Source organism: Mastigoproctus giganteus, chromosome 9 (assembly GCF_048544385.1).
Source record: "Mastigoproctus giganteus isolate SK-2022 chromosome 9, ASM4854438v1, whole genome shotgun sequence".
Classification (NCBI taxonomy): Eukaryota; Metazoa; Arthropoda; class Arachnida; order Uropygi; family Thelyphonidae; genus Mastigoproctus; species Mastigoproctus giganteus.
The window spans coordinates 224,948,377-224,961,776 of NC_143583.1; the positions used below are offsets into that span (position 1 = coordinate 224,948,377).

Below are 13,400 nucleotides of genomic sequence, written 5' to 3' on the forward strand. Positions count from 1 at the left end.
TAGGGTGTGTTACCTGGGAGTATAAAATGTAGATGGAACTGATATTCAGGTGATACCTGTAAGTCAAGCAGACCAAATTTATGTAGAGTCTGGTTGTTCCATGACAAGGAAATCCTCTGCTTGCACTTTCATGATGGTGAGACTGTTAGTAACCCCGGGTATAACTTCTGTGCGCAAGTCCTGAAATGCCACACTTAGTACACTTGAGGTGACCACAGAGGGTGCAAATTGATGTAAGCAAGGTCAAGGTGCCACGTCTACACCACACAAAGAATATCACCATCTCTGTATTACTAGGCGACATTAGGTGGTAGACGACTCTTATCAAACAGTGCAATACCACCTCTTTGCTCATTCAAGGTTCAAAGTAGTAAAACCCATGTTTAGTCTCCAGCGCAAAGCTTGGGGAACTCCGATCTCTTCCATCATGCAGTACAATTGATGTCTTTTGAGGTTATGATGGGAATTGTGGCAAGATCCAATCTTCCTTACATTTTGGGTATAGCTCTAAAACAGCATTCACAGGCTAGCCACTAAATAGTGCACTGGACTGAGCCTATTGGTAACTCTCTATGGTTGATCTGGATGACAACTAGGACTGGGCCTATTGGTATCCAGATCAACTAGAAAATCATTTCACTGCATCTACGCTACCAGACAGTGACTGGAAGGAATCTGAGTAGTGTGTATAAGAAGGGCATTGTTGAGGTCATGTTATGTCAAGGAGCCAGGTATGTATGATATCCAAAAATTTAATTAATACATACAACATGGCCACCCCCTCCTCCATTTTTACTTTACTATGGAATGCATCATGAATAGTCAAAACTAACAGAACAAACTTAACTGCAAAAAGATCTAAAGCTCCCAAAAACTCCTTTGTTCATTTCACAAATATAAGTGGTCTCAATTCCAATCTCAATGATATCAATTCATGGGACATAGATTCAAATTGAGGAAAGACAGTTGTAGAATAGATGTGCGGAAGTTTGCCTTTAGCCAGCGGGTAGTTGATTACTGGAATAGACTTTCAGTGACACTTGGAGTGACCATATGGGTGAAATGGGAAGGGTTTTTTTTTTTTTTTTTGGCTGATGCTGTATAAGCTTGCTTCAATGATAATTTCATCCAACCTGCCAGACTCCACTTATTTTTCTGAAAGAATCCCGATTATCAGTTGCCTGAACCACTGCTCATCTCAGTTGGGCGTCTCTGTAGCCAGGTGAGAAGGAGCAGCAGTGCGTAGTACACACTTCTTGATTAGACTGGGGTTCGAGCCCGTCACCACCAAATACGGAGGATGTGGAAAGGTCATGGAATGACCACCGCATATCCCAGAGCAATATGGCCTTAGTTGCTAATTCTCCTAAAAACCAAATAACTAACTAACTAACTAACTAACATCTCAGTTGTTGTTGTTATTTGGTTTTTAGGAGCATTAGCCCATATTACTCCGGGGATATGCGGTGGTCATTCCCTGACCTTTCCACATCCTCCGTATTTGGTGGTCACGGGCTTGAACCACAGTCTAATCAAGAAGTGTGTGCTATGCACTGCTGCTCCTGTCCACCTGGCTATGGAGACGCCACATCTCAGTTGTTTGTCCTAATTATTCACTGTATGATTCTTTTCACTTCAAAGGTTGTACTCGTGGTTGGACTCAAGAAGTGTGTGCTGTGCACTGCTGCTCCTGTCCACCTGGCTATGGAGACGCCACATCTCAGTTGTTTGTCCTAATTATTCACTGTGTGATTCTTTTCACTTCAAAGGTTGTACAGAGACAGTAATTTAGAAACTCCTCTTTTCCATTTTCTTTGGCTTAAAATCACTCTACCCCATTCTGTTAAATTCATCTGCTAACCCTATCATTCTCCCAACTCCACTAATCAATTTGAAACTCAACTTTCTCCAGTTTCAACTTTCCTAAACAGTGAGATAATTTTGTGCTTTTAATGTTCACAACTCCAGCTGGTTTCAGTTTTGTAGTCACACAAAGGCTTTTGCACTTACCAACAATCTCACATAGACTTTTCATTTACCTACCAGAATACCAAACAATCCTAACACTCATACAAAAAACCCTGTACTGTACAGTACAGTACAGTTAAGGTGAGTGGTCCTCCAGGCACTTCATATTACAACTTGGTGATGGCCTCTTCTTCAATGTTCTCTCTTCAATGTCCTTCTCAGCATTGTGTTGTCTATCATTACAAGAATGCGAAATGGGATAGTCTCCAAGATTTCTAATCTTCTATTCCTTGGTTGGATTATTGTTTTAAATCTTCTGATGTCAATCTTCTTTGCTCAGATCATGTCAGTGAAATTATTCCTATAGGGATTAAATTCTTAATCCACATTCCATCTTAAAATTTTATCCTTTATCTAAAAACTTTGGTTTTCCATTAAAATTATGTGAAGGCTGTTCAAAATAAGAACGTTGCATATCACAATTGGCTTGCATCTAAATCTCCAGGTTCATTTTCTGCATACACCAAAGCTCACAACAATCATAAAGCAGTCCAAACTAGATTTTGAATAGATTAAGAGTAGAAAACTTGATTCTTGGGATTTTCATAAAAAAAAAAAAAAAAAAAAGTTAATTTTGAATTAAGAATTATCCATGTTTATGAATTACCAAATTTTTTTTTTTTTATCTCTTCAGGAAATTACAGCACACGATTAATATTCATTAAGATAAAAATATATAAATATATTTATTTTATATACAGTATATAAATATTTATTTTATATACAGTATATAAATATTTATTTTATATACATAAGCTATAGGGTTATGTTCATATCAGATGGCACCTGGGATTTCTCCCATCTTCGCGTGTGTTCGCTGTATCGAGGACATTACACTGTCAAGCCAGAGACTTGAAAGTGTGTGGGCCATGTTGTGCCCATTGTTTGTCCGGCTTATTGACCACCAGGCCCCTAGTGGGGCCCGACGTTGCCCATACCTCGCCACATGGAGGCTAGCCGGGTGTGTCCAGTATCATAAGTAGGTCCTGCCACCTAGTTTCCTGGGATTTCAGTGGCTAGGACCTAAAAAATAATCATGTATTTGACATTAATGCTTAATGGGATTGCTGTTAGGAAATCACTGGTTGGGGTTGAACGCTAGAGAGATATGTTAAAAGGCCTAATAGGTCGAGCAAAATTTTAATGTTATTAAATTTAATTGTGAGGCTATATGCTAGATGATAGATAATAGTGTTAGTTGTGCTCTATTGGGATCAGCCATTGCCCACACTTTGCCACAAGGAGGCAGGTCAGGCACTCAGTAGATGAAAAAAAAAAAAAAAAAAAAGAGGGGGGGCGTGTACACTAGAATTTGGCTGAAAGAGATTTACATGAAAGCGGTAGAATTTAGACGTTGATTAGAATTTGGCGACATTGTTAAAGGATGTACTCGGTCGGTTTAGTGAGAGAGGGGGAGACTGAAGACTGGGGGGGGAGGAAACAGATAGAAGAATAGGAACGATAGAGTAGGCATCCCCAAAGAGGTCAGTGGAGACGAACCCCACCATGTGAAGTATGGGGGGAGGGAGGAGACAGGGCTCTGTTTCTTCTCCGCCCCTCACTGCCTGGGGATGGGGTTTTAAAGGGAACCGGGTTAGGGTACCCAGTTCCGATCGGCAAATGGCGTGTCGGCAGCAAAGCTGCAGTAAGTCTTCATCGGTGATGGTTATCATATCCATGTAGTGTCAATAATTACAAGCCTGCAATTATACTTCAGACATAGCATGGGTTTGTTAAGAGCTGACCAATTTGATTGGATACTACGACGTGTTCACAAAGAAACTGAATATAAAAAATAATTTTAATATCATATATTTGGATCTTAGAAAGGCTTTTGATACTGTTGCACATGGAAGACTACTGTACAAATTGGAGCAGTATGGCATTAAGGGCAAGTTGATACAATGGATAAAAGGATGGTTGAGTGGGAGACGCCAGATAGTGGTAATCAATGGACACACCTCTTCACGGACTAATGTTATTAGTGGTGTCCCTCAGGGTTCGGTGTTGGGCCTATTGTTGTTTTGTATATTTATGAATGATATTGATGAAGGTATATCAAGCTTAATGCCAAAGTTTGAAGATGATACAAAGGTTGGCAGGGTTGTTAATAACAATAATGACAGAATGCTGCTGCTGCTGTAACAGGATCTGGAAAAGTTGGGTAGATGGGCTGAGAAGTGGCAACTGAAGTTTAACATTGACAAATGTAAAGTACTACATATGGGAAGCAGTAATCCCAGAGTAACGTATCAACTCTGTGGTACCACACTGATGGTGGTAGAGAATGAAAAGGACCTGGGGGTAATGGTGCAGGCAGATATGAAGTTTTCTGAGCAGTGCAGACGGTCTGCAAGAGTAGCTCATGGTGTCTTGTCAATGATATACAGGAACGTTTCTAGCAGGGATAAGGAGGTGATTATCCCCTTGTATAAGGCAATGGTCAGGCCACACCTTGAGTACTGTATACAGGTGTGGAGGCCTCATTTTAAGAAGGATGTAGAGTTGCTGGAATGAGTACAGAAAAGGGCAAAAATATTAGTGAATGGTACAAAGGGTTGCTCTTAGGAAGAAAGGCTTAAGTTTTGCTAATTAGTGTCTGGAGACTAGGCACCTGCGAGGCAATCTGATTGAGGTGTATAAGGCCTTGAATGGATTGAGCATGCTCAGTGCTGATGAGATTCTTCCTCTTGCTCAGATAACAAACATGCGTGGGCAAAGATTCAAACTGAGAAAAGACAGTTGAAGAGATAGATGTGCGGAAGTTTGCCTTTAGCCAGTGGGTAACTGATTGCTGGAACAAACTTCCATCTGTTGTTGTGGAAGGTGATAGCTTAAATAAATTCAAGGCAGAACTAGACAAACATTGGGAATGAATGGATCAGTGAAATAGGAAGGATTTATTTATTTATTTTTTTTTTTTGATGATTCTGTATAAGCTTTCTTTCTTGCACCATGTGCCTCTACTGATGCTAATAATCATCTCCCTATAAGGAAGTACCCTATAAGGAAGAGTATAGTACCCTTCAGGTGGTACATTAATTTGGGATTACTGCTCCCCATATGAAATACCTTACATTTGTCAATATTAACTTCAATTGCCACTTCTCAACTCATCTGCCTAATTTGTCTAGATCTTATTGCAGTAGCATACACTGATTATCTATCCTGCAAACTAGGACATTAAGGTTGATATGCTTTCATCAATGTCGTTAATAAACATAGAAAACAGTAATGGGCCAAGCACTGAATTCTAGGAAACTTTGCCAATAACAGTAGTTCAAAGAAGAGCACTGCCAATTGATAACTGCTATTTATCCCTTTATCCATAACCAACAACTTCCCATAATTCCACACTTCCAATTTGTATAGCAGTCTTTTATGTGCAACGGTATCAAAAGTTTTTCTAAAATAAGTATATGATGTTAAATTATTTTTGCATCCAATTCTTCTGCTATTGTGTCATTGTAGCCAATCAGATTATTCAGACAAAATCACCCCTTAATGAGTCCATTAAGGGGTGATCTTGTCTGAGTGTGACTGCAATGCAACTGCATCCCATTCCTGTCTGGATGATCCAGCATTATTTCTTTAACCAGTGACACTATTATTTTCTCTTGAACAGAAGTCAAGCTAACCGGTCTATAATAGTCATGTCTTCCTTTGATCTACTTTGTGAATTGGGGATACATCTGTACATCTCTCTCTCTAGTCTGCAGGGACTTCCCCTGAATCCAGGGATACTCTCATAATCAAGGCTAAAGGTTTTGCTGTCTCCTTTAATATACCTAGATAGATGACAATGATGATGTAAGAGTGCATATAGCTCAACTATTGAGGAAATATATAAGTAAGAAAATGGTTCCCCTACTCTCCCTACAGTTCAAATCTTGTCTCCTGTGAATTTTTCTATTTCCTAAGCTCAAGGGTGAACTAAAAGGTCATTTACTAAAAGGGTATACTTCCATCAAATACCTAGCTAATAAGTGCGACTCATGGTATCTTAAATTGTCTCTGAAATATATTTAAAAAATGAATGAAGAGATAGGAAAATGTGCTAGATGGAGGTTATGTTGAAAAAAGAATAATCATCAGAAGCTCAATAAAACATTTTATATTTTTAATTCAATGTGTTCAATTTTTTTTCATCACTCTTCATAGTTAATACATAAACAATTGCTTTTTATGTACTAGCACTTACATTATCCTCCTATATGTATTGGGACTTAGAGAAGGACATTATGGAGAGGAGGGGAAAAAATTAATACCTAGTGCAGCCAATATGGGCTTTAAAGCAGTGGCTAGGTTTTTCACAGGGGTTATTTATCCCAGTCTGACTTTCAGATGCCACTCTGGGTGTCATCTAAAAGTCAGAAAGCAAAGAAATTCAAAAAGATTCCAAAGGCATTAAACTGAATTAGAATAAGGGCTCTGGACTAGCTCAGGCAGTTTTTAATTCTGTAACTACTATATATTACAGAGTTGCATGACATGAAGTATTTCTATGCAGATAAGATCCTTCTTGTCAGAATTTCCAAAATGCAGACAGGGTAGGATTCATGATCCCATTTACAAATGATGGGTTCAAGCTAAACCATCAAATATGCTCAGATCATTATGCTACCAGCACAGAAACATTACTGTGATTACAATGCAGTTTGTATGATAGTGTTCCTTGGGCAAACTATACTCAGTGCATCTGATGTGTGGATTCTGTATTCCGGCTGACCACCCCACAATACCCTCTGGCAATTTATTTTGCTCTATGCATTTCAATTTGGCTGTTTCTAATAAATGTTGGAGAATACTAATAATAAATTTCATCCAGCATCATTCTGCTGGATGAAAATCTTAAGTAGTTTTTAGGAAGGAAAAACCTACATCTCCAACTGAAACAAGCTAACTTTGCCACAACTTCAAAAGTCTAGTCTGCTGTAACTGATGAGATAAATCATTCTGGTCTGATGACAGGAATAAAACCCAAAAGCTTATCTCTCATTCCCAAATACCTCCCATTAGTGAGAGGTAAACCACAGCCAACACATGACATCTGTTAGCTGTAGTTGTAAGATAGCAGGGTGGCATTGTAAGCAGCATCACAACTGAAATATACCATTTGCATAGTTTCCTGTTGTGTCTGTAATTATTCCTAGCATATTTTTGTTACTGAACAGCTATATGACATCCTGTGCCAAAAAATCTTACTTATTAAAAATAACCTTTTAATCTTATTTGTGTTTGTTACCTAACAGGTTTCTTTTAGTGAATAATAGTATAACCTCTCTCTCTCTCTCTCTCTCTCTCTCACTTTTACATAATGCTCAAGTTAAGTTGACCTGCTTCCTCTGCTACTGAAAATTATAATGTGTCATCCAGTTACTAAATAAGAACTCTAGATCTTTTTCTTAATTTCTGCTTTGCTTTGGTAAAAAAACTGCCTGCTCCTGAGTCAAATGTCCTTCAATACCCTTAAAAGCTAGTGCTGTCACTTGCTTCTCATGCTTCTGTACTTCTGTTTTAAAAACATGTGTCCAGTTCATGCTGAAGGTTAGTGGCTGTCAAATTATTTTATACTCTTGTTGCACCACAATACCTTTTTCGTCTTACCTATGCTTTTGGAATCTTCCCATTCATCCAGTTCTTCAGTAACTTCTAATACAAATACAGATGTCCGATGTTTCCTTTCAGGATTCTAAGAAAGCACAAATTCTATTTATTTAATTTCAGTATTGAGGTGAAGTGTTAAAGAATAACTATTTTTTAAAATACTTTAATAAAAATTTAAATACAAGTTAGTGAAAACATCATATTAATACCCACTCTAAACTAGCAAAAATGGCATTGTTTCTGTTAAATCTCATATTGTGAATACCTTCACGAGTTGCCATGATATTGCACTACTTCAAATAAGTAATGCTTCACCAAAGGAGAAGACTATTGTTACTTTTTCTCAGCAGATACCACCACCCAGACGGTACCGTTTTGGGGCTATTTGGCTCTTCTTCGGTGGGTGGGTAGGTTACCCTGGTAATGCAATGATGGCAAAATAGTTGTGAAGTATAACTCCACAATACATTTTGTATGAGAGATGCCTGATGGTGTATAAAGTGAATTTAGACTGAAACACTTTAAGGGATTAAGCCTCGGGATGCAAGAGAATTGGACAACATACAAGTAAGTGCAAACACAGCAAACTCTGAATTAGGAAAAACGGCATTGTTTAGTTAAATCTCATATTTTGAATACCTTCAGAATGAGGTGCCATGATATTGCACTACTTTGAATAAGTAACGCTTCACCAAAGGAGAAGACTATTGTTACTTATTCTCAGCAAATACCACCACCCAGGCATCAGGCATCTCTCATATTGTGGAGTTATACTTCACAACTGTTTTGTCATCATTGCATCATCAGGGTACCCACCCACCCACCGAAGAAGGGCTAAATAGCCACAAAACAGTGCCATTTGGGTGGCGGTATCTGCTGAGAATAAGTAACAATAGTCTTCTCCTTTGGTCAAGCATTATTTACTCGAAGTAGTGCAATATCATGGAAACTTGCGAAGGTATTCACAATATGAGATTTAACTAAAACGATACCGTTTTTGCTAATTCAGAGTTTGCTGCATACTAATATGATGGATTTGTACTAACTTGTACATTGTCTAATTCTCTAGAAGTCTGAGGCTTAAGTGTTTCAGTCAAAATTTAAATTTAATTTCCATAAAAAGACAAATAATCTCAATGAAAACTAATTATAGCAAAAGACAACATGCAAAAAAAACCCAACTTTTTTTTTTACATTTATAAACATAAGATAATAAAAATATCTTCATCAGAAACTTTTAAGCAACTAAATTAAATTATTTTAATCTAGTCTAACTGAATTTGAATAGTATTTAACTAATACTACATACAGATGTTGAAAAATGAGTCACTTTACAGCATATAACAGATTGCACATGTGTATCTACACTTATTTGCTTACAGCACTGAAATCAGATTGCAAGGTATTCTCTACTTACAGGTGTGTTTTCTATTTACAGTTGACCAACTGAAGAAGCAAGGTCAAGATTCTGTGCCCTTTCTTTCTAGCACGAAAGAATGGGCACAGAAAAGATGTTAGTGAGTGCAAAAAAAGGAATGACAGCATTTGGCAGATCTAAAACAGTACCTGAATTTATTGACGTTTCAAAAAGAATAGTAACAAGAGTTTATCAGGAATAGTGCAAGTTGAAATCAACCAAAAATCAGCAGGAAAATTATGGTCAAAGTCTACGCTAAGTGAACAGCAACAAAAACAGTTCTATTTGTTTAAAAAAAAAAAAAAAAAAAAAATTTCAAACAGGACAAAAACTGCTTTGTTGTTAACCAATGACCTTGAATATTTTAGGACATTTCATTATAAGGCACAAAGAGACTTTTCTCCCCAAGATACAAAATGTCAAATATTTAAGCAAAGACGTTTCTTAATAAACTTGTCAACCGGTACACTGTCAAGTTATTTAGCTATTTTAAAAGAACTTATGTTGAAACTTAACTTTAAAATAATTTCTTAGTCTTTATTGTTGTTATTTATTATTATATGCTTGCTGACTAAGTAGGAGACTTCTTCATATTTTGAATTTTGCTTGTTCTTATGTATCCCTAATGGTAGCCGAGCATTCTGGTCTCTTGCCAAAGCTATTGGCAGAAACTTTTGCCCATCTCTGCTCCAACCTCTGTCCAAACCAGATGGTTCTGTTGTCACTTCAGCCAAGGATAAGGCTGACCTGCTAGCATCCCATTTTTCTTCCAACTCATGTATTAATGATCTTAGAAAAACACCTCCCACCATTCCCAACACGCTCCATTCAATGCCTACTGTGGTCTTCATTCAAAAGAATGTCAGGATTTTGATGAATCTTGATGCTAAGAAAGCTTCAGGTCCCGATGGTATTTCTCCAATTGTTCTCAAAACCTGTGCTCCTGAACTTACTCCTGTTCTTTGCCACTTTTTTCACTTTCTTATTCCAAAGGTGTTTTTCTTTCTGCTCGGAAATTTGCTCATATACAGCCAGTTCCTAAAAAAGGTGACAAATATCTCCCATTCAATTATCACCCCATTACAATTACTTTTACTGTTTCTATGGTAATGGAGAAATTAATTAACCACCAACTCTTAAACTATTTAGAAACCTTTCATCTGATCAACGATCACTAGTATGGATTCCATCAGTGTCAAACCACTGGTGATATTCTAGCTTATGTTACCAATTTATGGACAAATTCAATGGAAAAGTTTGGTGAAACACAAGCAGTTGCTTTTGACATCTCAAAGGATTTCAATCATGATTGGCATAAAGGTCTTCTAAACTAGCTTCCATCTTATTATTTTCCAAATGTTTTTTTGTAATTGGTTATCCAGTTTTCTCTCTGACTGCTCACTGAGTGTGATGATAGATGGCTGTCTGTCTTCTATCTTCTCCACTAATGATGGTGTCCCCAAAGGTTCAGTTCTTTCCCCCACTCTTTACTTGTATATTAATGATTTACTTCCATGGACCGGAAATCCTATCAATAGTTTTGCCAATGATAGCACACTGCATTCCACTTTTCAGTTTCAGAAACCTCGCCCTGCTCCATCAGCTTCAACTTCTCGAATATCCGCTACCAATTCAAATGCCAATCTCCAGTGGGGCACAGACAACTTAGTTGGTTTCAATTCTTCTAAAACTCAGTCCTTTCTTATAGCTCGCAAAAAGGATTCTCCTCCTCCTATGCTTATCTTTAGTGACACTCCGATTTCTAGGCAAGATGATATATCTCTTTTGGGGATTATCTGACTTCTAATCTCTCTTAGAACAAGCACATTACAAATATTGCTTCCTCTGCATCTAAAAAACTTGGGTTTCTCTTTTGCTCTCAACGTTACTTTTCTTCCAAACGACTGGAAGAAAAGTAACACCTGGTCACTCTTTACAAATCACCAATCTGCCCTACCATGGAATGTTATTCCCACATCTGGGGGCGGTGCCCATAAAACCTCTCTCAGGCTTCTAAATTCCATTCAGAAGAGGGCAATTAAGTTAATTAATGAGTCATCTCTAACAGAGTCTCTCCATACCTTTCTCATAGACATTCTGTTTCTGCAGCATGCCTTTTCTACATATACTTCCATGGGCACTGTTCTTCTGAATTGGCTTCTATAATTCCTGCTTAGAGGGGAACATGTATCCTGTGTGTTATCAGACACTCAGCCTAAAACACTGATGGATCCAATATCTCTCTATTACAGAAGATTTAGGAGAAGTCCGGTTGGCCTGCCTCCCTAAAATCCACTCATGCACACCTTCTCGATGGTAAGCCCTGTTACGTCACTTAGGTGGCAACGAACGCGTAGAGTGGTTCTCTTCAAGACGCCTGGTCAGCGTGAAGAGGAAAAGACCAAACCCTCCAGCAATGAGAGCACAACAATACAAATGGTCCTCAGTCCCCAGCAGCTTTCACTCTCCCTCTTTCGGCAGCGAGAGGATCAGAGTGGAAGCAGAGGGTGCTAAGAATCTCTGGGTACGACCAGGCTGCCATGCACGGAAATTGAACTTGGCCTGTTATAACGTATGATCACTCATCGGTGAAGACAGGATATTAGAGCTGGAAAAGGAATTAGAAAATGTGAATTGGAATATCATCGGTTTGGCTGAAACAAGAAGAAGAAATGAATCACTTATAAGTTTATCAAGTGGAAATCTGCTTCACTCCTTTCACTGTTTCCAATGGAAACAGTGAAAGGAGTGAAGGTGGAGTTGGGTTTCTGGTCCATAAAGATTTTAAAAACAACATTTTGGAATTCAAAAGTACATCACCAAGGGTGTCAAGACTAATACTCAAGATTTCTAAGAGGTACAAGCTAAAGATTATAATGATTTATGCACCAACATCGAGCCATGATGATGAAGAGGTTGAAGAAATGTACACTGAAATTGAGTCTTCTAGATGAGCAGAAAACCCACTACACTATTATTATGGGGGACTTCAATGCTAAGGTTGGAAAAAGGCAAAACAGCGCAGAAAGAGGAACTATAGGAAATTTTGGAATTGGTGAAAGAAATAAAAGAGGTCAAAGACTTGTGGAATTTGCAGAATCTCAAGGAATGTCAGTAATGAACACTTTTTTCAAGAAAAGGGTGAACAGAAAGTGGACATGGAAGAGTCCAAATGGATTAACAACTAATGAAATCGACTTCATCCTCACTAACAGAAGATATATTGTGAATGATGTTACCGTCCTGAATAAGGTAAATGTTGGAAGTGATCACAGAATGGTAAGATGTACACTTGATATAGATGTAGGAAAAGAAAGGAAAAAACTGACTCGAGTAAATAATACAAAGGTCTTTGAAATAACAGAGCAGCAGAAAAAGCAGTATGTACTGGAACCTAAGAACAAGTTTGAGCTTTTGCAGACTGCTCAGGACCAAGATATCGATGAGGAATATTACAACTTTCTGAAAGTGATAAAGCCCAAGAAACCTATAGGGAAACAGAAATCCAAAGAAGAAAAAATTAGTCAAGAAACACTTGTCATGATGAACCAAAGACGACAAATGAAGAGCAAGAAAAACACTGCCAGGGAGAAAATTGAGTATACTGAGTTATGCAAAGCCATTAGAAAGAGACTCAGAGAGGACATAAGAAGATTTAACACAAGAAAAGTTGAACATGCATTAAGGGAAAACAAAGGATTTAAATCAGCAGCCATGAGCAGTAATACAGGAAGACAAATGATACTGAAACTGAAGAATAGCGATGGTGTACTTATAAACAGCAGAGAAGGCATAATTCAAATAGCAGAAGACTACTATAGAGAATTATACAAGGAGCGAGGGAATGATACCAGCAGTGGGGAAGATGGATTGCAAAGTAGCAACACATACGACATACCCGATATTCTTCCCGATGAAGTAGAACATGCATTGAAGAAAATGAAGAATCGGAAAGCCCCGGGGGAAGATGAAGTTACTGTAGAGTTGTTAAAATTGGGAGGAAGAGACATAACACAAAAACTGGCAAGGCTCTTCACAAAGAGCATTAGAAAAGGTGTGATGCCTAAGCAGTGGAATAATGCAATCATAGTTTTGCTGCATAAGAAAGGAGATAAATCAGAAATTGGAAATTATAGACCAATTAGCTTGTTATCCCATATCTACAAGTTGTTCACAAGGGTCATTACTAACAGATTAGAAAGAATACTTGATGAGAATCAACCGAAAGAGCAAGCTGGCTTTAGGACAGGATTCTCAACTATGGATCACCTTCACGTAAGATCAAGCTAATGGAGAAAGCAAATGAATATAAAACACCATTATGCCTGGCATTTGTGGATTATGAAAA

At 37.9% G+C, this 13,400-nt stretch overlaps 1 protein-coding gene across 2 annotated transcripts in view; it reads right to left on the reverse strand.

Annotated features, from left to right (window-relative positions):
- LOC150081139 (diphosphoinositol polyphosphate phosphohydrolase 1-like) overlaps positions 1-13,400 on the reverse strand; it is a 154,043-nt gene that overhangs the window by 83,910 nt on the left and 56,733 nt on the right. Inside the window, exons 4-6 of one of the 2 annotated variants that reach the window (XM_090381362.1) lie at positions 10,942-10,983; positions 8,367-8,387; positions 7,636-7,720 (exon numbers count right to left, since the gene is read on the reverse strand). In XM_090381362.1, coding sequence (XP_090237488.1) covers positions 7,636-7,720; positions 8,367-8,387; positions 10,942-10,983 — 148 coding nt within the window. The remainder of the gene's footprint in view (positions 1-7,635; positions 7,721-8,366; positions 8,388-10,941; positions 10,984-13,400) is intronic. The other variant, XM_090381361.1, reaches the window with a different exon arrangement.